Source organism: Netta rufina, assembly GCF_964035555.1.
Source record: "Netta rufina genome assembly, chromosome: 3".
NCBI lineage: Eukaryota > Metazoa > Chordata > Aves > Anseriformes > Anatidae > Netta > Netta rufina.
Genome location: NC_140125.1, coordinates 62888346 through 62913064, shown reverse-complemented (window position 1 = coordinate 62913064; position 24719 = coordinate 62888346). Strand labels below are relative to the sequence as shown.

Below are 24719 nucleotides of genomic sequence, written 5' to 3'. Positions count from 1 at the left end.
AATGGTGTAGACAAAGCAACTAGGTAGAACAATGAACTTTGTAGCAACAGTTGTGGCTAGAATACTTGTGAAGATCCTTGCTAGACATAAAGAAACTTCATCAGAAACTGCCTTAAGTCCCAGGAGAGAAGAACTGGAAGTAGAAGAGAGCACAGATGCATCATTAATATAAAAATGTTATCGTTTATGCTTTATTTTTTTTGAAAGCTCCACAAGCCACACTGCAGACAATAGAAACTAGTGGATTCTGGAGACGGTTTTGTCTGTGGAAAGAAAGCTGCCTTTTGGCTTTCACTAGGAGCCGTGTTAGTCTGTGCAGGTACATCACTGATATTGTATCGTTATGTAGTTGTATCACTGACAGGCTTCAGGAAGGCTTCTCTTCCCGTGTTAAAGGATCCTTGAGGTCTGGTGATGTAAAACATGGGAACATATCAAGAGCAGCAAGGCTCTGAATTGAGAATAGAGGCATTTAATCTGATGGGCAGGTAACATAACATGAAACTAGAGAACAACAAGGTTTCATTCCAATTCATGGCTTTGCATCCAAGACCTAGGAATAATCATTTTTTAAAGAGGTTATTTCTTTTGTAACAATGCAAAATCTTGTTGCCACGTGTTTCAGCTGTTACAGTTTTCAAGTCCTGTCTCTGTTTGCAGGCCTTAATTCTGTTTGTAGTGATTTATTGGCACAGCATCAGTGGTGCTGTGTGCGTTAACAGCTAATTCTCACCTAACCTGAAGTGTTTTCTATTATGCACCAATTCTATTTTTTAGACAGATAAAAGTCAAAGTAGTCACTTCCAACATTTGTTCCAAATACTGAAGCTCATGGGCTATGACTGGGCTGAAAGGTACGTATTTACGAATTTTGGTTATGTACCTTTTTGGGTGGTGGAGAGGGGGGAGAGTGGAAGAATTAGTATATGTACAGTGGAATTTCAGTGGGGGGCACTTTTGAAGAGTATCTCCTGATTGTGCTCACCTACCACCATGCTGTAGCACCTCATGTATACATTCTGGATGAAACTTGAGCTATAAGATATGTGACAGGTGAGCAACTATTGAACTGCAGAGTGCAAGCAAACATTTGGCCTGTAAGACCCAACTAATACTAGTTCAACAAGGAGGAAAAATAAGAAAACAAGACCCCCAGAGTTGTGTGCAGTGCGGGCTCAGGTCCTCAGCACCAACCGTTTCATTCTCTAACTGCTCTTGCTTTCCTTGCAAGCGGAGATACCACCACGTGTTCAGGATGCAAAACCCAGTAGCCTTGTCCACCACTTTTTGGGGTCTTCCATAACTGCTTGATATAAAAATGAGAGAAAGGAAAATAGTCTTTCACAGACTTTACGGCATAGCTTCTGGGATATTGTATGATCCCTTGTTAAATTATTGCTTCGTGAAGTATGATATTTTAGGACTGATCCGAATCTGAGTTTGAATCATGCTCCAGGCCTGAAATATCTATTGCAGGGAAATGTATCCCCACTGTTACTCATTTTGATTAGCGACCTTGTTAGCAAGTTGAGCAAAGGTCAATAACGGATCTGCAGACTAAATCATATTCCTCTCTGACAGACCGCATGCCTTTTGTAGTTAAATATAGGATTTTAGCCTTCAGGAATATTAGCCTGCCTCCTTCCACACTCCTTACAGTTGCACTAAAATTACCTTAGGTTATGGATCCAGGATAATGTTTGGGATTAGTGTGAGCAGAAGCAGAGAATGTTTTATTATTAGTGATGATTAATTACACTTTTAGTTTAATGTGGCCACAATAGAGTTATTATGACTCCCTCTCTAATCTTATTAACAGGTTTGTGTTGCCACAGTAATTTGATCTGTCGACATCCTGCCTCTCATCAATTTATTGCGTTGAGCCCTCTGTACTAAAGCTAGTAGCAGGAGAGGTTCCCAGGAGCGCACAAATGAGCAGGTTATCATAGTTCTGCTCATAATTTTCTCATTATATAATATGTATGGAGTTTTGGTTGCCAAAATGAGAGTTACTGATAATATCACCCAGCTTCCCACATTGGAGCGCTATTTATTCAGCTGTTACTGCTGTTTCCTGGTCAGAACCCAGCTCTAAACAAACACTGCAAACATTTCTGCTGATTAAAATGTAATTTTAGGTCCTGCTGCTTGTTCACACAGGTGCCAGCATGTGTCCTTTGGGCTAGTTCAAGGGATGAAGACGCGGAGAGGAGAAGTTGTTTTCCTGGAAGATGTTTTAGATGAAGTTCGTTCGAGGATGTTACAAAACATGGCTTCTGCAAAAAGTTAGCTATTTCAGGTCTTATTCATTTCTTCTGATGTTCTGCGTGATCAGAAACCTGTTGTCTTTTCTGCCTTTTACATTCCCCTGAATCAGACTAATCATGGCAATGTGCTCTGACCTGTGTGCTTTTCCTATCTACCATAACTCAAACAACACGATAATAATCCTTTGCAACTCTGTGAACCTCCCTAAATTACAGACTTGCAAATCTTAGCATTCAGAGGAATTATTTCATCATGCTCTTGCACTGGAAAGGATGTACTTGCCCTTGGGGGACAGCCATTGATTGCTTTTTCTGGAGGGGCAGACCAGTCAATAGTAGAGCTGGGGCTGGAGTTCAGGGAACAATAGATTTCATCCAAAGGATTTGTAGCTCTGACAGTTTTCTCTGGCACGATTGACCGTACCTTGTCTGCAGCTACTGCCTCGCCATCCTCCCAGCCTCAGGACTGTTTCCCGAGTCCCCAGGAGGTCACAGGTCTGCAGCAGCCTGCTGAAGGGCACGTTTGCCTGTACCTGAGGCTGCGGAGTTGTTTTCTCTGGAAGCAAATAATGATGCAAGCAGTTCCCAGGGAAATGCTGCCCCCTCCTGTGCTTTCTAGAGTTGCATGCTAAATTGAGTCAGTGATCAACTTGGTGTGCATCCAATTTTGCTTGAAGAGCAGACAGAGAGGAGGGAGGCGGGCAGAATGACAGAAGGGTGACCATCTATTGCAGTCAGTTTTACTGCAGAGAGGAACGGATCTCAGAGCTCCAGTTTAAAGGTCAGTATTACAGCTGAGTGCAAAGCCAGTTTGTTTTTGTGCTGGACTGAACTGACATGGCAGGGGTACAAGCAGTGAGCAGAACAGCCAAAGGAAGTGATGTGTTCAGATGGCACCGCAGCATTCCCCAGAGTTTATCCATTAGATCAGTTAGATCCTAAATCCTACCTGTACTTGTAAAACTTTTTCCCCTCGTGTTTGAATTCCTGCCTTGCTTCCCTTCCCTAAATTAGAAATCATAAATCCCTTGCTCATAGCGATACCTTCGGTGTTTGAAGAGTGTCTGGATGCACAGTGGAAGATATTACACATTTGCTTGTGGTATCGAGATGCCAGACTGTCACTGAAAGATTGCTGGAGCTGGGCATCTAACAGCCAGTGCTGGCTTTAAAAATCATGCCTATACGGGATTGAAGCTGGTTAGCTAAATACCCTTGTATAAACTGTCTTTGCTGTTAGCTTCACACAGGTCTTCTGCTACTGAAGTTTCCATTTTTGGCATCCTTTCTCTTTCTACTCATCTCAGTAACCCTGCTGTCCACAAAAATCCTCTCTAATGCCTGCTTCCTTTGCTGCATAACTTTTGTCTTAGATGGATTTGTCTGACATTTCTTTGCCCCCACACTTTTAAAATTCAGTACTTTCTAAATTTTGCAAATAACAATGAGTAGTATGACCTTGCCAAAGTTCTCTCTGTTGGCTTTGCTGACCTGGCATGAAGAAATAACAAAGTAAAAGACAGAAATCTAAGTGTACTAAAACTGTACTGCAAAACTGATTCCACTTAAGTGGTGCTTTAAGGTAACAGCTCAGTTCTGCATCTTCAGCTGTTGGTGGGAGATCATCTGGGACAGCAAATCATAAGCTGAACTTGGCAAATTTAATAGACCACATATACCACTATCAAAAAATGTACTTGCTCCTTGCTAAAGGGGAGCAGATTTGGATTGCAAAGACGTAAAAGTCCTCCTTTCAGTTCAGCAGAGACAAACTGGAAGAGGGGAGGAGGAGACCCTGACAGAGAGCACTGTGCTCTGAGTTTAAAATTAGTTTTAGAAGGGTGATGTGTATCAGAAGGATCGCTTTTTCCCTAGGCGAGGTTGTGAGTCCAAGCACAAGTCTGATTTCCCTGAAGATCCAGCATTTAAAGTGGTGTTAATGCAGGCAAGGGCACTGTGCTTCTGATGAACCGGAGCACCAGCTTGGCCCTGTGACCTTCCCTGTGTGAGGGGAAATGAAACTGCCCCTTCGGTGAATTTCTGTATGCAGCAGCATACTGCTGAAGTATATTAAGGAGCTGCAAAAAAGCTGGACACAGCTCTTAGACTCTTCCAGATGAATTAGCTTTTGCAGTGATAGACATGAGGTCAGAGCATTTAATCAGAAGAGCTTTAGAGAGGCTCTTGTCATGTCTGCTCAGGAAGAAGATTCCTTGTAGGAAAGTGGTTTTAATCAAAGAACTAATAATGTCCAGTGAAAGAACATGAATTTAGATGAACTGCAACGGAAGTATTATTCACACACCTATTTTAGGCTTGTAACTTGGTTGTTCCACATTGCCTTCACCCATCTGAGGCACTCGGTATCTTCTTCACCTTGCTTTTTTTCTGGTGAGATGTGCTTTCAGGAAACCCAAGTCCTGAGGCCAGAAGCAAAGTCTGAAAGAAGAAATACTTGCCCTTGGAGGAGGAGGATCGGGTTAAGGAGCATTTGAACAGACTGAACCGTGCACCATAAGTGAACAGGGCTGCACCTATGAGCGCTGAGGGAGCTGGCTGATGCTGCCTGAGGCCACTCTTGGTCATCTCTGAAAGGTCTTTGTGATCAGAAGAGGTTTCTGAGGACTAGAAGAAAGCAAATGTCCATCCTGTCTTCAAGAAGGAGGATCCAGTTAGCTACAGGCTGGTCAGCCTTACGTCAGTCCCTGAGGACAACGAATCCTGGAGTCCATTTTCAGAAGTAAAGTGGCAGCCCAGTGACAGAGAAAGAGCCAGTGGGCACAAACTGAAACACGGGAGGCTCCGTCTGAACATCGGGAAACACCTCCCTGCTGTGAGGGGGACTGGGTGCCGGAACAGGTTGTCGAGAGGTTGTGCAGTCTGCATCTGGGAAGATGCTTCAAATCTGTCTGGGCACAGCCCTGGCAGGCTGCTGTAGCTGCCCCTGCCTGAGCAGGAGAGTTTATAGACAGATTCTGGAGGTGCCTCTTAATCTAAGTGATTCTGTGACTGCGTGTGCAGACAGCACTGGTTTCCTCCTGTGGCTTAAAAGTGAAATTGGAGCACCCAGCTCAGGTTGTCTGAGTACAGCCAGTTTAGGTGTCTGCAGTGGAAGGCTTGAATACTCCCTAAATGTGCAGCCGAGTGCTCTATTAGTCACTGGAACAATTTGTCTTTGACTGTTTAAGCCTTCCTATCACTTCGAGTTTTTAAACAAAACCCGAACGCCTCTGTCATTCTCTCCCTAGTTTTACAGATTGGCTGTTTGCATTACAAAGAGGAACGCAGCGTAGTCTAGACTGGTGTAATGAGCCAGCCTTAAAATCTGTATTAAACAGAGGAAGTGGGAAAAAGCCTGTCTGAAACAGCTGTATCTTCCATTTGAAGAAAGATTTCTGTCTTGGACTTGCTGTATGCATCCTGACAGTTTCTGTTTCGCTAGCTCACAGTTCTGAAAGATCTCATGTTTTACTGACATCTCGAAGTCTGAGCAAGTCTTTATACTGTTATGGACTTGAAATTTCTTTTTCTCTGTTCCTTTTCAGCAACCAAAGAGGTAGAAGACCCTATGGAGACAGCAGAGAAAGTTGGTCTTGCGGCACTAATAATTCAGGTGAGCCTGAATGTGCAAAGCTATAAATGGAGATGGAGATCCATACCTAGGTAACATCAAGTTCCTGTTGCAGGACTTCCGAGGCCTTCTGTCATCTGATTATCAGTTCAGCTGGGATCGAGCTCTTCAAAGTCGTGGAGATACAGGCGTATTCTTGCAGTACACCCATGCCAGACTCCACAGGTAAGAGGAACATTGGTATGCAGAAACACACTTTGACACTTTAATTTTATTAACTAACCACTTTGTCAATAGTAGCGTTAAATAGTAGTATTAACTCCTTCCCTAAATAAGGCACATGTTCACTCTTTCAGCAGGGGTGTGAGTTTACAATAGGAATTGCCAGGACTTCCCAGAAGAGCAAGACAATTAAAATGAAATTTCCATCTCATTTCTATAGGGCTGAGCTAAACAGTCCCTGTACTTTCACAGTTCTAGCTACAGGCTTTGTGTGTGGTTGGTGTCAGTGATGAGGAATGATGGCATGAGGATTAAGGAAACTCGTGTGCGAACTGAAGTGCCAGTACTTGTAAAATACACCAAGTTACAGAACTTAAACTTTTTTTTTTTTTTTTTTTTGGCCAGTCCCTTTTTAAGCTTGTTGGTACCAAATGTCTAGCAAATCATGGACTGATTTCATTCAGCTCAAATAAAAGATCCCTGTCCTTTCTTCTCAAAATACAAATTACTGTTTTTCTTGTTCATCTTTGCTAACAAGTGTTTTCATTCAGCACCTGTTTTTGATTCTTGCATTTTAGTTTAGAACAGATGCATGGGAATGAGCAGCTAACTGACGTTAACGCGTCGTGCTTGCAAGAGCCAGATGCCATCTCTGTTCTTCAGCATCTTCTCAGGTTTGTCCAGTTTTCTTGGCAAATACCAGTTCCCTTAAAATAAACGTTTTGATTTGTTGCCAGCCTGTTGAGGACACACAGATTGCACAGTCATAAGAGAAAAGTGGCTATTTTGGGCAGCAGCTTGTCTGTTGGATCATAATGACTGCAACAGTAGCCTTCTAGGTAAGGCCAATGGTATATTACTTCCCCAGTGAAACTATTTCACAGAAAAGACGTGGTTTTTTCTTGGGCTTTATCAGATTTGTGCATAGCTGCCCATCTTGTGTGTGAAAACTGACAGGGTGAGTGTATTTCAGGGTACTTTGCAGGGACTGCCGCATCCCAGGTGTGTATCCATTTTCAAATAGAGGTTGTCGCTCCACTGCAGGGCTCTTATTTTTAGAGAGCTTCAGGTCTGCTTGTTGTAAATGCCTTTGAGTCCATCCAAGTAGCATGTGGAACCTGGGTGAAACATCTGGGGCCTTTACTTCCAGCAGGAAGCTGTATTTAGGCTATCCGTGAGGCCAGACAGTTGGTAGCTAACAAACTCACAGTTGAACATGTCATTATTTCAGGAATAACAATTTTGATTGTCCTCCTTGTGAGTTGCCAAGAATAGATTCTTCTGGAAAAGTTTCCATAATAAACACTTCTGAGCTGTCAGAAGCCTGCTTCCCATGGCTCTGGTTCTGCTGCTTGAAACATTGGCCCTCAAAATTAGCTGGCCAGTTCTGAGTATCAGTAAGAGATGTTTGTCTAACTTCCTCTCTGGTAACTTTGTAACTTCGTTACCAGAGCTTGCTCCACAGTTCCCCTACAGCCAGCTGTTAAAGGAAGAAGATCCCAGGAAGTTCGGCGTGGCCGTGATGGTGGGGATGGGCTTGGAAGCTAAGCAGAGATCCGGAGGCCCACTCCCCACTTGGAAATCTGCTCAGCCTGAGAGGTCTGGGTAACTTGCTAGGGGCTGTGAAAAAAAGAGGCACGAGCAGACAGCAGAACCCATGAAGTAAATCTATGGATTTCCATGAATCTGCTTGCATTTTCCAGTTGAATACTGTCTTACATAAGTGTGTTTTATTCTGGGGTTATGTAAACCCACTTTGTTTTTGTCTTTTCTAATGTTACAAAATTCCCTTTAGCAACTTAAAATTCTAAGCTGCATTTATTAAAGGCAGCATCTAAGGGACTATTTTGTCTGCCTTGGTTATTTAATACATGTTTTTTTGCTCCTAGGAACTTACAATTAGTGTTGAAATGTAAAACCAGACATAATGTTCCAGGAGCAAATATAGCTTTTGTGTTCTCTTCGCTATCGTGTGCCCCTCCGAGCTCTGCAGCCTACAGTGTTTGCATGACGAGGAGCAGAAGCAATCTCTTTCCAACAAGACGTGAATGAGGAAGAAATAAGCAATTGTGTGCTAATTACATGGCTTAGGTCCGGCTCAGACGGCTATTTTGGTTAATTCTGCAGTTGTGTTTGTTCTGATTTCAGCAAGTCTGAGCCTTTTATCTGAGGACACCTTACCATTTTTACACCAAGCTGTTGTTTTCTGTCTTCACAGGTACGATGAGGTCCTGTATAGATCTTCTCAGGATCTGCAACCCAAGCACATAGTCAGCTACCTCCTCACACTTTGGTAAGGCGATCGCTGATACCGGCATCCTCCTCCGGGGAGGACAGGCAGTTCCTGTCTTCCCAAGCTGGCTTTGCAGCCCTAAATCTGCACTGCTTTGAAGAGAAAAATAGTGGGAAGATGTAAATTTGTGGGACCTCTCTGGAGCAGAAAAGATATCAAGTAGGGTAGCAAATGATAGCATAAGTAGTTGAGATGAAGGTTGGAACCAGGAAAAAAGGAGTCAGGAGCCTCCCAAGAAGCTGGCTGCTTTCAAGAAGAATCCTTTGACTGTAACCTGGTGCCTGAAACCAAAATCATAACAGACTAACCACGTCTCTAAGAGGAGATTTGAGCTGATAACATGCTCTCAAATCTCAAAATTTTAGCTAGGTTGTCCAAAAACCTTGTAGCCACTGATCTCAGCCTATGTGTTGAGATGGAAAAAGCATGTTATGGCTCAAAGTCAAACTGGGCACGCAGCCGCCGTAGGGAGGGTCCCCCCAGGGACCTGTGTCAGGACAGTGAAGCTCTCGGGTAGGCTTGCTGGAGGAAGCTGTACAGTCTGTGTACGGGGAAGGCTTTAACAAGTCAGAAAAAACTGCGTAAGACTTTATGCACCTTGGCAATGACAGGCTGCGTGGCTCTCGGGGATCTTTCCAGATCTGCTTGGTTGGGGACTGGGGGAGAGGCTGCTATTTGTACAAGCACCAAGCTGTTGGTGGCATGCCCAGACAACACGCAGGCTCCAGAAAGCCATGACCACCCTCAGCCAGGTGAGACAGGCTGTAGAAAATACAACTGTGGCACGCTGCAGTGGTGGCTCTTCCAGTTCTGCCGCTTTCTGTAGCCTGCAGATTGCTCTTGCGGAGCGATTTGCTCGATTTGCTCCTTCTCACCACCTTTTCTGTTTCAGCCATCTTGCAGCCGTGGCGCATAAAACCCTTCCCGTGAAAGGCAGCGCACCTGAACTCGCCCAGGTATGGCACGGTGGAGGGGCGATCTCTTGGGGCTTTGCCAAAATTAGCAGAATGTGCCCCCGCAGGCTAAGGAGCCAGCAGGCAGGTGGTCCCACAGGATGACACCACACCAGGAGCTGCTGCTCGTGGCTCTGCCTCATCTTCCTGGAACACAACACCATAAGGAAAACTGCTCCCGACCAAAACAACTCCCCCCTACTTTTCCTCTCATCACCTTTCCTTCTGAACTTTTAAAGGAAATACTGAAGTCTGTAACTCGCTGGTTAATTCCTGACAGTTTTCCTTCAGTGGTTATGTGGGAAGGCAGAGGATTAGGAGAGAAGTGAATTTCTCTCCTCCCTCTCGCCACCTACACATCCCAAGTTGTCTAAATTGCCGTTCTGGCTAAAGCAGCGAGGCTGACAGCTGTTGATGTGCAGTTCCAAATCGACGCAAACTATTTTCTACTAATCTCCCAGGCAATGTTTGACCCTGTAACTGCTCTATAAATGCTATAAGAATTGCACTGCCTTTATGTTCTTCAAGCTATTTCAAAAGCAGTTCCCTGTCTGGTTTGGGCAAGAAGTCCTATTTAAACATGGAGCTGTGCTGTGGGGCGAGACAGCGCTGTGGACTTGATAAAGCTCCATGCTGTAGCTTAGTTGCTGTAGGTTTTCTGCCTTTGAAGATGGTTCCACGCATTCTTCTAGAGAACTAAGACAATTCGAGCTACAAGGAGCATTGCAGTTCCTTATCCTGTAAAAACAAAACAAAACAGAACTGCCTATCTTAGAGTAATGGCTTTCAAAAGCTACTTTTTTTGGAGTAAGCCCTTCCCAGCCAGCCAGTCATGGAACTGACAAGTGAAATTTTCAGAGCAACCTCGAGTTAAGTTCCCTGACAGCCTCCAGTCCGTGCCCAGTGAGAGGAGGGATTTCAGCAGCGTTCTTGGCCTCTAACAGCCTGTGCTGCCGCTGTGGTGCACGGCTGGTTTTTACTTTTCAGTAGTTGCTGGCTCTTCTGTGAGCATCCCCTCTGGTCGCTGCCATGAGGTTGTGGATTTGTCCTCCCCTCTGACAGGCAGCTCCTCGCTGCTCTGCAGCAGCACCTGCTCTGGTTTTGCTGAGCCCTGCTCTTGTTTTCCAGGCCAGGCTGTGTCTCTTCCGAGCGGCGCGCTCCGTTCTAGGCGGCGGGATGCAACTCCTCGGCATCACCCCCGTCACGCGGATGTAACAGCTGCGCGATGTCAGCTCCTAGTAAAAAGGTATTTTTCAAGAGAACATAAACGCTCTCCTGCCAGTCATTGTGAATGCAGGCTGCGAACTTGGCTCTCGAAGGTTTTGTTGCAGAAGAGCATGATGGCACTGCCATTTGGGGGTGCCACTGCTGCCGTAATCACTTTCTCCCAGACAGTAGCAGTGTATTTAGGGCAGCAGTGTCCTTGGTAGGCCCCATAAAAGGCAACTTTTATGGATTTACCTTTTGTAAACATCACGCTTCCTTTTGAAGAGGGAGGGGAATTACAGCGCCCTGCCCTAAGCAATGAAAATCCCTTCCTGCGTCGCCCTCATGCCTGGTGGCAGGACAGGTGCGCCGTGTGGGGACACACTCAGTCAGACCCTGCCCTTCTCTTGTGTGTGTCCTATCGCGTTCCCACCTTCACGCACCGAGCCCCACTGCCAAACCTGTCCTGTCCTGCTCCTCTGACCCGCTGAGGAAGGAGAAGGGAGGTGTGCTGCCCAGCTGGTGCAGCAGGAACCACGGCACTCCCTCAGCAGCCCCGCATGGCAGGCGCAGCCCGGCAATTTCACAGCCACAACGCTGCTGAAGAGAGGTGGAGCACCAGGCGGCAGCGCCGGTGGCAGTGCCAGCCTCTGAAATAGCTGACAGGGCCCCCGACCCTAAAGCCTTGGCACTTTGGTGACGTGCTCCATCCTATGTGCACAGAACGCTTGGCAAAAGGCAGATAGGAGCACCTTCTCCCACTGGAACCAAATTTAAGCATTTTGTTATTGCTGTGCTTAACACGCCCCAAGCTGAAGTAAAATCCAGCTGGGTAGCTCAGGTCTGAAGGAATTTAAGTGAGATATAAATCGAAGTCTGATTTTTGACTCCACTGTGGATTTAAACAAATGCCCCAAAGGCAGTTTTCCCTAAATGCAGTTGCATTTTCCTTGAAGGGTTGAACTGAGCAATGCCCGGAGGCAGGGAGAGAATTTTAGTTGGCACTCTAATTAAATCAAAGCCTAACATGCATCACAGGAACTGTTCTCCAGCATCACTTTGCTGTGCATAAAAAGGTTTAGGGAAAAAGTGTAAAGATGAAATTCCTCTGGTCCAACGCTTGTTCATACCAAGCTGGAGATACAACGTGCCTGTCTCTCCCTGCACAAGTTTTAAGAAAATCTGTAAAAGAATAGGCCAGCTCTCCACCAGCTACAGCAAGTGGAAAATAAAACTGAAAAGCAAAAGAATCTACAACTTAACAGAAACACTAGATTTTCATCATGAATTTTTAACCCAACAGCAAGCGTTGCTTCTAATCACTTCTGGGTAAACGATGTTTGAAGTGTGCTTATTACTGGGGGAGACGTGGCTGACAAGTGAGACAAGTGCATAGAGGAAAAAATACTGCTACACCGTCACAAAAACTCTAGCAAAGTTCTCTGTTTATCTAATATGTATTATTTAAAAGAGAAACTCCCTGTGGAGAATCGAACTGCAACTGCCAAGTGGTTTAAGAGAAAATGCTGGCAGTAGTTGCCCTTTTTAATAGATTTGTTTGAAGCTTTGGGGCATTTTTGCCCTCAAAGGGCACAACAGTTTATCAAATACACAATATTTCCCATTTCCCACTTTCCCTCCATTATGTACATTATATACAGGTAAGTGTTCAGTTCCTTCATTCTCTTTTCCTTGTAACTGGGACTCTTCATTTTCCATCACGACTGAGTAATGCCTTCCATGAAATACCCATCCGGCTCCTGGCCGTAACGGAGCCTCAGCAGCAACCTCGGGTAACTTCTTGTGTAAAAAAGAAAGAAGTTCTGGTTTCAGCCTATCCCACTTAAACCATTTCACAACTAGCTAAGGCTAGGTTTTTAAAAAAATGTAGTTTAAGTTTTGAAAGTCCATTTTTTCCTCCTGTCTGTCCATTTTTAAAGACAATGTCACACACTGTCAAGTCTCTCTTTTGGGCTCTTCATCTCCGCTGGCTGGATTCTTGTGGTGTCTTGCCGAGGGAATCCATAGAAGTAAATAGAAATACACACCAGGGTAGCACCCACCAGAAAGGTAGTAGCTGCAAGGGAACAAAGAGTTCAAAATAAGCACCTTTGTAAAAGAAGAAACCACCTTCAGAAGACTGAGCTACATAAATTATGATGATGTCTGACAGACAGTCTTAACGTTACTCAAAAGTAAGCAGGACAACAAGCTGTTAATTCACAGAACCTAAAATCATACCCTGTCACTGAAAACTCCTGAGCATTTACAATCCCCACAGCATTTCAGTTAGTTTCCTGTCACAAAAACGTGGTGATGGTCAGAAAATCAAGTGTGAAACACCCTCTACAGTTCCAGAAGTGCTCTGACAGCCTTTTGTTACAATAGCACTAAGGTAAAGACACAGTGGATGTGATAGCATAGCCTGTGATGACACGTTTCGTTTGCCTTTTCAAATTTAGACACACCTGAGAAATACTGTTAGTGAGGCTTTCACAGAAAGCTCAGCAGTCCAGGTTTGATTTGTGTCAAACAGCAGGAAAGCATTCAGCCCAGGTGAGTTTTTAAAAGCAGTTGTTTTTCATCACTTGATTTAAGGCCCTCTTTTTCAGCTTGTGATGGTTTTCTTAGACAAACCTTTGTTAAGTTTCGCCTCACTACACCAAATCAGAACCATTACACCATCCCAACTCTAAATTCTGGTTACGGTGGGAAAGTCAAAAACCATACCAAAGTACTGAGCAGGAGTTACTTGATACTTTATCAGATACTTTATCAGGGAGAGAATCCTTTGTGGCTGCAGGCAGCCCCCAGCACTTTGCTATTTCCCCTCAGAAGATTCACCCTGGTGGCTGCGGGATGCGCTCTGGTGCATGGCTGGGCACAGCAAGCGGGAAGGCAGCAGCAGGTATAACCTAACAGGATGTGGTGAAGCCCTCACAGAAATAGATGAGGAATTAATTTGGCACTGGCTCTATTAAAACCAGCAAGAAAGGGTACCTTACCGACAGCTCTCTCAGATAAACAGCTCCAACAATTTGCATACTGAACTGCATTAGGAAGCAATTCATGAGCAGAGCTGTATAAATCAGTAAGCTGTTTCAACTGGAAAGACCCTTTCCCTGTGAAGTTATAGGGTGCCTCTACAAGACCATCTCATGAATGCCTGTGAAAGCAGAGGATGGTCGGGTACCTTACGGGACACAACACAGATTATACATTGATGCACAGCACTCCTGGAGAAGGCTAAGTTAAAAACAGAAACATTCAAAGGAGGCACGAGCGATTGCCTTGGTGTACAGTCTGCTACCAAGGATGGAAACCTGTCCTACAGTCAGATCAGGTGGCAAAAAGGCACTTACTTAACTGGAGGCCAAAGAGGATGACCGATGCCACGGTAGAAAGAACGATGGCTGCTGCTGCAGAAAATCCTTTCATGATGTTGTCCGTGTACTTCACGACCACAGATGTGTAGAGGCCACCTACGCTGGCGAGAACTGGAAAGCAGACAGCACCTGTCTGTTAGCAAAGGTGCAGCAGGTTCCTCTTTAGAGCCATGCATTTTACCCCACTCCTTGTTTGGGCGACATCATCCTACTTGGTGATCTAACACAACGTGTATCAAAGTGGCACATCTACAATGGCATCTACTAGATCAGATGTGACTCATTTGAAGATGCTCTACCTGCTGCTCAGTTATTTGGGATATTCTTTAAGCACGATTTTAAGTTGAATAAACTAATAATTTTCAAGACAACAGTATTAGAAAAAACACAGTAAGAAACAGTGGGTCAAACTGTATTTGTAGGTTCACACAACCAGTTACACCAAAAGTTAAAAAAAGCAAAACAACATAACCTGACCATAAAACCATGAGATACTTACGGATGACAAACCAGACGTAGTGTGTATAGCCGTAGAAAAACCCTTTCTCGAGAACCTGGGCTCCATCTGACACGTACACACCAAATAAAGTCACCGCAATCCCCGATAAGTACATCTGGATGTTCCTCACCCACAGGGATGTATCTGAACTCTTTAATACCTTCTCAAAATAAACTCCTAAAAAAAGAAAAAAAAAAAGTTTTTTGTAAGATGAACAAAGCATCAACCTTGGTGATTCCCAGCTCATGGTGCTTTAAAGCTAGACACGACTACTGGAATCCTCTTGTCTTCCAGAATTGTACATTTCACAGAAATTCCCAAAGCAGAAGTCCCATCAACACGTCCTGCTAATGTACGTCTTCTGGAGCAGGTGTACATAACATCAAAAATAGATTCTGTTTCTCTTTACAGTCATTTTGGTTGTTGATGAGCTTCATTGTTAAACTATTCCTCGTTTATGTTTAGTTTTCCCAGACTTCTGATACCAACACAGTTTCTCCTCTGCAATTTACACCAGAAGAAAAAGCATTTCACCTTGGCACCTGGTATTTTATCCCCAGGACACTATTTATGCATTTCAGTACAGTGTCGACCAATTTGTTCCTCCATCAGGATATTTAGCAGTGAAAAAAAAAATAAAAATGAAGAAAACAAAACAAAATCAAATAACAGCAACACAATATCCAGCCTCCTACAGAAGGGGAACTTTGTTACCTCAGTACAGAGACTGAGAATTCCTTTGGAAACCTTGAGTTCAGAGCGCAGACATGTTCTGAAATCACAGCTTCAAAGATTATAAGAGCGAACCAAAACCTCTGCTTTCCGCTAACTGAAACTACAGGCTGTTTTTGAGGAAAAAGGAATTCATGCTAATCTAAAGCTCTTTCACGGTGCCACGCTGACCAGCGTGTTTGACTTTTTATCCTGCATTACTGAAATTCCACATCTACTTTTCCATGACTCAGGAGGTGTGTGTCAGACTCAACAGCCTCCGTTTGACAAGGCCATCGCTAGCTGCCTCTAACTACTGCTCCCAGGGCCCTGCTCGTATCTGGAATTTCCTCTGCAGTCCAAAACAGAGACCTTTCACAGCATTCAGACATCTTCTCAGCCATTTGTGTGAGAAGAGTTGTGTGACCACACTTCCTGGCATGAGTCCTACTGATTAAGTGTTTATTGCTCATTAACATCGCCCAAGATCCTTGAAAAGATAAGGGAGAAGTACACCAAGTGACAAAGCACAGCGAAAAGACCTATGGGTCAGACACCCTAGACATCCGTTCTTCCTCCTGAAATGACTGAGTTCGCTCTTTTGCTCATGAAAAATGCAATTTATTATTTATAATACAGTACAGTGAGGACGTACGGTGAATCAATTACCTAGAGAACACATGTATATTTCAGGTGTTTAAATTATAAAAGCAAACAAGGGAATACTGTTTTACATGAAAACTATTTTAAAAGTCTAATCAACAATATAAACAAAAAACTCGTCTTGTTAATGACTGTAGTGCTTCGAAGAACCCACAGCAGTCTATCAAGCTTTGTGCCCGCTGAGAAGACCCAGGGAGCACAAGCAGATAGAATCAATTTACCAGAAACTTGGCTGAGCATGACCCATGTTTATAAACCATTAATAAGCTAAGAAAACAGTAAGTAGGGCAATGACATGATGCTGTCAGTTCTGAGAATGCATAAAAATCACTGTGCTAGGAAAGAAAATGTACTGTTTAGGAGAAATTCTTTAGTAATGTTTCAAGTCACAAGGGCTCTGCCATTAGGTATTTGTTTAAAACACTTTTATAAGCATTGTTGTGCCCCCAAACCTTTGCAAATTACCACAGGAAAAGGGGTTTGAAGAAAGCTTTTTTCCATCTCCGAGGGACAAAACCACCTAACTTTTTGGACTTTGCTGAATAACATAAAACAGTTAATATGGTCAGTCCAGAAATTGAAGGTTTAATGCCAAGAATAACTAACTCATTTTGTGGGCGGGGGAAGGAAGTAGAAAGAGGAAAGGAGTCTGGATAGGACTTATGTTTTCAACATGTAAAGCCTCAAGGGCACAAGAGGCTGCGTGGATGACATCTCCTGTCTTCCCAGCTGCCTCAAAGCTACGGCTGTCAGCGAGGAATCACTGGGAGGAAACACCCCAGCTGCAACCCTTCGGCTGGAGAAGAAAGCCGCATGGGTCTCTAATCCTCTAGAGCAGCCCTCTCCAGCCCTTCAAAAGGTCAGGATTTGCAGGGGCAGAGCTATCCACCCACATCGTGAGGGCGTTACAAGGCTCTGAAGGCTTCGCTGTGAATGCTGTACATTGTCTCATGGCTTGGGAGCGTCTGTGGAAATGAGTAAGTTTTGAACCTTCCAGGAAAAGCTGCTTGAGATCTACAAAGCCTTACTTCCTGTTTCTAATTCAAAATGCCCGTTTCAGTGAAAAGACACCAAACAAAAACCTCACCCTTCTCCTTTTCCCACCTGCTAGCTAGAAGGATTTCCACAAGTACCAAGCAGGTATGCACAGCACAAGATGATTCCTGCATGATTGTACGGCACCAGAGGTCAGTGATTATACCTTTTCTTACAGAGGGAGAGGGGAGAATCCAATCTGCAGCCAGGAAAACATGCCCCTGTGAGCCAAATTTCAAATAAAGTAGTAATTGCATTTCCTTATTTCTTAGCACCAGCTCATTTGTCCTCCAATCCTGGTCTCCTCCTACAGGAGCCAGAGAAAAATGACTGTTGAGAGGAAAAGCTGCTTGAAACTAAAGTAACATAACAAAAGCATCACATAGCTTATCCAGGCTTCCTGCTACCCAGCTTCCTCTCTCCCACATTGAGATGCAGGGGGAGATTTACCACCTATGACCATGGCAATGTTGATTTTGGGGCTGAGCTGCCACAAGAATAAAGTGGCTCAGTTCCCCTTTAAAAAAAAAGAAAAAAGGCAAATTTTTCATTGGATCACCAAAACAGAGCCATTCACTGTAAAATTAACTTATAAAATTGAGGGACATGAATGAGCTGTGCTGACTGGATCATTCTGGAGGTTCCCTTCACACTATTCTAGGCATTCAAAGGGCGCTTCCTTCCACTTGCAAAACAGCCTTCCACGTTGCATCACGTCAAACCAACAGTACGTGCTGCCAGCCATTTGTTTTTACAACTGGAGCAATCACGTCACAAATCTGGTTTGTAATTACTGCGAGCATAAGGTAATTACAGGCAGAGGGGATAAAGTCCTCATTTATCTTCTAATCAACAAAGATAGCTAACGAGTAGCACAGAATTGAACAGTTCTGTTGGCGGGGACCTACACAGACTATCAAATCCAGCTGCCTGACCACTCCAGGCTAACCAGGAGTTACAGCACGTTAACGAGGGCGTTGTCCAAGTGCCTCTTGAGCACTGACAGGCCTGGGGCATCAACCACCTTGCTGGGAAGCCTGTTCCTGTGCCTGACCGCCCTCGTGGTAACAAAATGTTTCCTAATGTCTGGTCCGAACCTCCCCTGGTGCAGCTTTGTGCTGCCCATCAATGTGAAGTGCAGGTCATGCAGATGATGCCGTGCCCAGACCCTATCAGCGCAGAAGGTACGAAACGGAGAACTTTCTGTTTGAAATGTCACGAAATATCAGTCATTTTGGCATGAACTGCATGTGGAAGCAATACCGTACCTGCAAATCCTGAACACAGCACAGCGACAGCAATCGCTCCAAACCCCAGCCACGGATTCTGCTCCACCTGCAACATGGAGCGTTGTGTTAAACAGATACAACACCGCAGCCATTTACAAAAACCCCATGCCAGGGCTATTTCATTAAGCGCATCACAATCGGTGGCATTTCATTACGGTACAGATTTGATTTGCTAGAGCTGCCCCACAGGTTAGCTCGGCGTAGTTGTGACAAGCTGACCGTGGCGCGGAGCAATGCTGCAAGCCTGTCTGCACGGGTATACACCAAATCCGAACACAAACGATGGAGCCAGTGTTTGCGGTGCAGGTGAGGTGGCTGGAAAGAGGAAATGGGTACTGCTGGGTGGAAGCTACGAGACATTACCTGAAGTCCAAGGTGCTGTGAAGTGAAATGCACAGTGCAAGGCGGTTTATTCTTCGAGAAATGGCAAAATGGAGACTCTCACCTGTACTTTGGTAGCCTGAGCAGGCTCCCACTGCACGAGGGTAACACCGCCACACAGCATGAAGACCGAGAACCACTGCAGTTTGCTGAGGGAACGCTTCAGCATGAGGACTGTGCACAGAGCTGTGCAGGGGATCTTCAGCTGGTACGTCACCTAGAGGCACGAACACGTGGCTGTACAAATTCCTCCCAAACAAGCACACAGGAAATTCAACTACAGAACGACGAATAACATCTTATATTTGTCGATTCCCTACAGAACTTGGCGGTGTTGTACCGTTTCCAGTGCCTGGGCGAACAGGTAGCTAACATGCACGCCTCACAAAACTATGAAGAGAAATGTATTTATGGATCAGTTGCTCACAAAAATGTGCCTTACCTGGTAGACTGCCGCATCCAAGTTGCTAAGAGCCACGAAAGCCATGTTGTTTTGGAGAGCGTACACCAAAGATGGAACGCTTAATTTGAGCAATTCCTTGGGACTTCCAAATACATTTTCTTTCAGAGATGCTATTAGCCTTGACAGGCTTCCAGATTCTCTGCAAAATAAAGTAATAATGTAGCTGGGAGCCATCCTGAGCTGATATTTGAAAACGGAAAACAAATCAACAAATCTGTTGGGATGGCTGAAAATGTGTTCTTAGTAATCATCTTACCTTCTGCTCATCAAAGGAGAGAATTAGTGGGAAAAATCAGTGATGTTACCAGTTACAGCGTGCACGAGAGCCAGCGATGGAAATGTGTCACTGCTCTTAAATTTAACACTCCTTTTTGCTTCCCTTGCACACCCATACAAACGGCTCACATCCTCTTCAGCGCCCCAGGAAATCAACTTCCCACGTTTCCACCCACATCCCAAATTCTTTCTTCCTACAAACGTACACCAGCTACCTACCCCAAACTCCTCCTGTGCAAAATCAACACCCTCCGTCCCAGGCTCCTTCATCAACCACCTCACTCCTGCATATTCCCCAATTCTTGATGCCCCCCTCTTTCCAAACTTTCGGGGAAACTTTGCGTGGGACAGACTTGCTGACACTGAGCACGTCACAGAGCAAGACACGTCTGGCCACGGGCCAAGCACTGATACAACAACGTTTGTAGAACAAGGAGGAGGAAGAGTTCATGCCAGTGCACTACGGATAATTGTACAAAGCACTATGAGTCACTGACATTATAGGCAGTGTTGTCAGTTTATTTATTCTCCAGAGAACTTATTTCCCAAAGAACTTTTATTGCCTGGCATTGGGAGATAAGATGCAGAAGAAAACACTGAGCACCTGGTAATCACCCAGGTACAGCTGGGCTGAAGTGCTGCTCTTCCAGATGTCCAGTTGTAAATAAAGTGTAATTAGCACATTGAGAGAGCTCTGCTCAGTGATAGTAAGAAGTCAGAAGATATCACATGGTCATGGCTTCTATCTGTCAGTACTAAGGTAGGCTGATGAACACGAAATTAATACTTAGCCTGTACCTTATTCTGTCCCAAAACATGCTCGGTGACTTGGCTGATTGCATGCCCAAAGTGAGATGAGAGCAGCAACTCTCAGTGGGCTGGTGCCCACGGATTCAGGCATGGGGTCCTGCAGTGAAGAGTAACAGCTGCCCAGCAGGCAGCTCTTCCACTTCAGCTGTTGAGAAGGAGATGTACTGCGTGGTAGCTCATCTCTGGGTGGGTTCTCTTTCTGAAGCACGTGCTTACCAAGAATCTCGAACCGAAAGCTGAGGTCAGTACAAAGGGCACATCTATGCAGAAAAGAATTTCAGAAAAAGCCTCTGTGTATAGCTTGTACTGCAAAATAAGCTGCCCAAAGATGTACACAGCAAAATAAATAAGAAAATAAATAAAAACCATTTAGCTTGAATTCAGCATTCCTGATGTTTATCTACATTTGACTTAAAAATGTATTCTGTTTCTACATTGGTCTGAACAGTTGATGGATACCCATCAGAATCAGTTCTGCAACAGAAATACTCAGCTGTTAAAAAAGCCAAAGCCAAAACTAGGGTTTGCAAATGAACTTTTCTTTATCCACTGCTAAGAAACTAAGTACCATCTAAGAATCTGGATGTTGTAATTGCCAAAGGGTGAGCTGGACTTCAAATAAATGTGAGAAGTTGAGTCCTTTCCTGTAACAGTACGGCTGAATAAATAATTACACAGCCTCAACCATTGTAAGCTTCCTTTTGGAAAGGAAATCTGTTGGCGTTCATTCACTCCTTCAATATGCTTTGCAGGAGAAACCCAAAAGGTAAACACAAGGAAGGCGGAACAGAAGAAATGTGCAAGAAAACAAATTCAGCAGCCGGAACAGCCTGGGTGTCATACTTCAGGATCCTGTATGTTGTAGCACGCAGTACTGGCTGCTTCAGAAGGACAAGGTAGTGAAACGTATCCAACCGTACCGAGCAAATAATTGTATTTTATCTTTTAACTGGCAATTAAGCTACAAAGGCACCTTGCCTTGGCAGGATGGAAGTCTAAAACTGGAGGAAGCCGTCTGGCAGACGCTGCAGGAAAGCCATGGTGGAACTCGCGCTGTTTGCCGTGTTTGTAAGTGATCTAAAATGGAAGGTTACTGGGATATTGGCAAAACTTGCTGATTATACTAAACTGTATGTGGTGTCCAAGAGAAAACTTTCAGCCGTTGCTGAAAGGGCCCCGCACTACACCCAACAGAACTCATCAGGTCTTCTGCCACCCGAGGAACAGCTCAGTTATCAGGGCAGCAAAGGCTCAGCTGTGCTCAGAGAAAGGAGCTGTCAGGGATCCTTAGGAGAGGATCTGACACCCAGCCGGGCGCTTTCTGCACCGTTCCCTCTCTGCGTAATGCCACAGCACGTTCACACCTTGAGTGCTGCACGCAGCTCGGGATCCTGATTCACACGGGATGCAGTAACACTGGGAGAGCTGTCAAGAAGGGCACCAGGACAATCACAGAAAGAAATTAGATAAAACACCTGGCTTAGGAAAGAAATGAGCGGTGAAAAGAAAAGAAGGATCTGCAGAGATGTGAAAACAAGGGTGGTAAATAGGAGGAGGGAAAAGGTTATTCATGATGTTTTTCAATACATGATGACAGAATACAGTGAAAGTGTTCATAAAAGAAGCACTTTTTCCATATATACTGTGTAATTATATTGCAGAACCCATTTCACAGGCACAACAGGGACTGGCAGTTCAGAAGGAACCCAGACAGTCATGCGGAGGGCAGGATCATCACGGGCTGCAGCCACAGCACACCCGCAGCCTCCAGGCTGGGAATCCACGAGCATCTGCCAGCAAGCAAGGGAAGCGCAGCCTGTGCTTGCCCTCTTGCTTCAAAGTGTCCACTGCTGGCTACTGGCAAGAGCCAGGTGGCAGGCTACACGGATTTTTGGCTCTGCAGGGCTGTCCTAAAAAACTCCTGAGACAAAAGTAACTGCCTTTTTAATTATTTCAGTCAGAAACGACCATTCGCACCGCTTACCCTGCTGGAAGGCTGCGAGGGGTATGGGTCCCACAGATTTGAGAAGTTACCAACCCACAGACCCTTCACTGCTCACAAACATGGGCTGCTGACATCGCCAGAAAGCAGCCTGGGTCAAGGTGTGCTCTGGCCACAACCCGGTGAGAACCACAGTGCTGTTTTTAATGAAAAGTTAAACAGAAGGCCTACAAATCCGAATACTGGCTCATTTCTAAAGCAACTAAAACCACCTTTTTGATGTTAAGAAGAAAAGATCTGATAAAGAAGAAAAAGAGGCACCCCATGTGACTTCACAATCCTCTAGCACAAAACAGACGGCCCTCTGATGTATGAAAAGCCACAAAGACACACACAGACCCTGAAAGAACAAATTTTGCCAAAACAGCAAGAGCTGGGCTTTGGAAGAACCCGGAGAATACAGGCCCTTCCAAAGACGGATGCAGCACGGGGAAACCAAGGTAAGACAGCACATGAATACAGAAAATATGCAGAAAGGACACACCTGAATATCGAGCTGTTTACAAAGCAGTTTCAGCTGAGCTACCCAGCCACACATTCACACAGATCTGCGCTTCAGTAACTGAGAGCATGGGGTTAGAAGTGGCGATTCGTTCCCAAAACGCCAATTAGCATCCCCATACTTACTGAGCCAAGATGCCCACGCTCAAGAACAACTTGATAACTTCGGTGATGCACACGGCTGTGGTAGAAAAGTAGAGCTCTGTCTGCACTGTCCTCGTGTACCGCAGCGCTACCGTGTACGTTGCCACAACCAGGGTCATCACAGTGAGGCAGTACAACTTGAAGGGTAAGCTGACATTTTCTGAAAGAAAACAAAGATACCAACTTAGCACGCCCTTTGCTTTTATTTAAGAACTGAAGCAGGGTGTCCTACAGCCCCAGAACTGTGCCGAAGACTATACAGTAATTTCAGTGTTGTGAAATGTTTTGTACAAAAAGTCTAAGATAAACCTTAAAGTCTCTTCTCAACAAAGACAGTACAGAAGCTCCAGGTGTTTGACAAAAAGCCATCCTCTTGCCCTAACAGCGATCCTTTGTTGTAGAAAAACTAACCATGGACTAATATTTGTCTTTCTGTGCCTCCCTACCCTTAAGGTGACAGTACGTGCTTGCTCTGGAGCGGCAGCCTGTCCTCGCCTCGTTCATTGGAGAAAACACTAAAGTTACGTCTATTTGAGTAACCTGAACCACACAAGGACTGCCTATCATCGGTGTAGCCCCTGCATCTTCCCTACTCCGACCACTGCTGCAATTCTGGGAACAGCTGTGGCCCGGACCGATGCTATTTTGCAGTTTGGGAGCTGGCCTGTCCCAGGCCTGGTGGCAGTAAAATATCCTCGTTCCCTGTGGCACCCCATGGGCGCCCGCTGGTGCTTCTGCAGCATCTTTTGAAGCATCGTCTGCCGTCTTCCGAGTGCGTCAATTAAGCTGTGTGTCGTTAGGAGAAGTTTATGTTCCTTTGCTGATAAGGAGATGAGCTAACAGATAAGCTCCAGGCAGTTTTGTAGTAACTTTGTTCGTTTAATATGGGAATTAATTGCCGAATCCAGCACAAGCGAGGCTTTGGTTCATTTTTCTTCGCAGCCAGCGCTGCCTTCCCTTGCATAACCTCCTGCTCCTCCTCTCACCACCGAAATTAGCGCTCCCTTACAGGTAACATCTCCCCGCCTCAGCAGCCACTTTTCAGAGGTAGAGCCAATTAGTTTTTGGAGTAATGACGCTCAGAAGTGACTTACAGCTATCAGATGGTTTGAAATTTAGACTTGTGTTGGGGAAGGGGGAATTTGAGGGCACCGCTGGGAGGTGAGGTGAGCCCAGCCCAGCTGTATTTAGCTCAGGTGAACCAAGGGCACAGACACAGGTAAATAGCGGGTGTGCTCCCTGACGGAGGGTGCGAGCACCGCGGTGGCACCAGCACGACTGCGGGGATTTCATTTTTTTTAAATCTGTAAGATATTACGCCAAAGCAGGGGCACGCAAAATCAAATTTAGCATTTGCCTACGGTAACTACTCATAAAAAGGGGGACGAGCTGCGTGCCCCCACTCAGCAAAAGGTCCCCCAAGGGGCAGCCCCCGCCCCAAAATGGCCCCCGGGGGTCCCCAAGATGGCGGCCGCCTCCTCCCGCCGCGGGCGCCCTCGCAGCTCCCCCTCCCCACAGACCTCACCCCCCCTCCCCCCCCGCGCCCGCGGTGGTCGCGCCCGCCGCCGCTCCCCCCCCGCCAGCCGGGCGCGCCCACCGCAGCCGCGCGGGGGGGGCGAGCTGGGGCTGCCCCCCCCACACACACACACACCCCCGGTGCCGTCCCGTCCCGTCCCGTCCCGTCCCCCCCGAGGCGCGCTCACCCCTCGCAGCCGACATGGTGCCGGGCCCATCGCACCATAGAGAGCGCGGAGCCGGCCTAGAGCGCCCCGCTTCCGCGTTGCACCGTGGAGGCGGAGGAGCGCCGCGCCCAGAGCGTCCTCCCGCAGAGGGCGGGAGGAGCGGGGGGGGGGGGGGGGGGTTGTGGGGGGGGGGTTGCCGGCTGTGTGGCCGCCCCGGTGCCTTAAATCATGGAATAAATACACGGAAAGAGCCGCAGAGTGCGAAGTGTGTCGGGGAGGTGGTGCTGGGCTGAGGGAACGGCTGAGGGAAGCCCCGGGTGGAGGGGTGGGAGGCAGGAGAATCGCCTCACGGCGCGGGGCTGCCC

The 24719-nt window shown here is 45.8% G+C and overlaps 2 protein-coding genes across 4 annotated transcripts in view; one reads left to right on the top strand and one right to left on the bottom strand.

Annotated features, from left to right (window-relative positions):
- RARS2 (arginyl-tRNA synthetase 2, mitochondrial) overlaps positions 1-13479 on the top strand; it is a 39437-nt gene extending 25958 nt beyond the window's left edge. The window contains exons 13-21 of one of the 2 annotated variants that reach the window (XM_084283437.1): positions 778-854; positions 2161-2285; positions 5813-5880; positions 5954-6063; positions 6639-6734; positions 8279-8353; positions 9246-9309; positions 10435-10552; positions 13348-13479. In XM_084283437.1, coding sequence (XP_084139563.1) covers positions 778-854; positions 2161-2285; positions 5813-5880; positions 5954-6063; positions 6639-6734; positions 8279-8353; positions 9246-9309; positions 10435-10521 — 702 coding nt within the window. In that variant the 3' untranslated portion in view covers positions 10522-10552; positions 13348-13479. Of the gene's footprint in view, positions 1-777; positions 855-2160; positions 2286-5812; positions 5881-5953; positions 6064-6638; positions 6735-8278; positions 8354-9245; positions 9425-10434; positions 10553-13347 lie in introns of those variants that run through there. The other variant, XM_084283436.1, reaches the window with a different exon arrangement.
- Positions 12025-24506, bottom strand: SLC35A1 (solute carrier family 35 member A1). 2 transcript variants are annotated; one of them, XM_084283438.1, is made up of 8 exons: positions 24376-24506; positions 22655-22832; positions 18919-19078; positions 18541-18693; positions 18075-18141; positions 14398-14574; positions 13875-14009; positions 12025-12589 (listed from the first exon to the last, which is right to left on the bottom strand). In XM_084283438.1, exons 1-8 carry the CDS (start codon positions 24389-24391, stop codon positions 12459-12461), a joined length of 1017 nt encoding a protein of 338 aa, XP_084139564.1. In that variant the 5' UTR covers positions 24392-24506; the 3' UTR covers positions 12025-12458. The 2 variants fall into 2 exon arrangements, with proteins under 2 accessions (XP_084139564.1, XP_084139565.1); XM_084283439.1 differs by lacking the exons at positions 22655-22832; positions 24376-24506 and adding an exon at positions 20014-20216.
- Between the last annotated feature and the right edge of the window lie 213 nt (positions 24507-24719).

Coding starts and splice junctions, on each gene's coding strand:
- SLC35A1 (XM_084283438.1), bottom strand. Junction 18,694..18,918: donor TGGATGCGGCAGTCTACCAG/GTAAGGCACATT, acceptor TCGTGCCTCTAG/GTGACGTACCAGCTGAAGAT. Junction 12,590..13,874: donor CCTCTTTGGCCTCCAGTTAA/GTAAGTGCCTTT, acceptor GTTCCCTTGCAG/CTACTACCTTTCTGGTGGGT.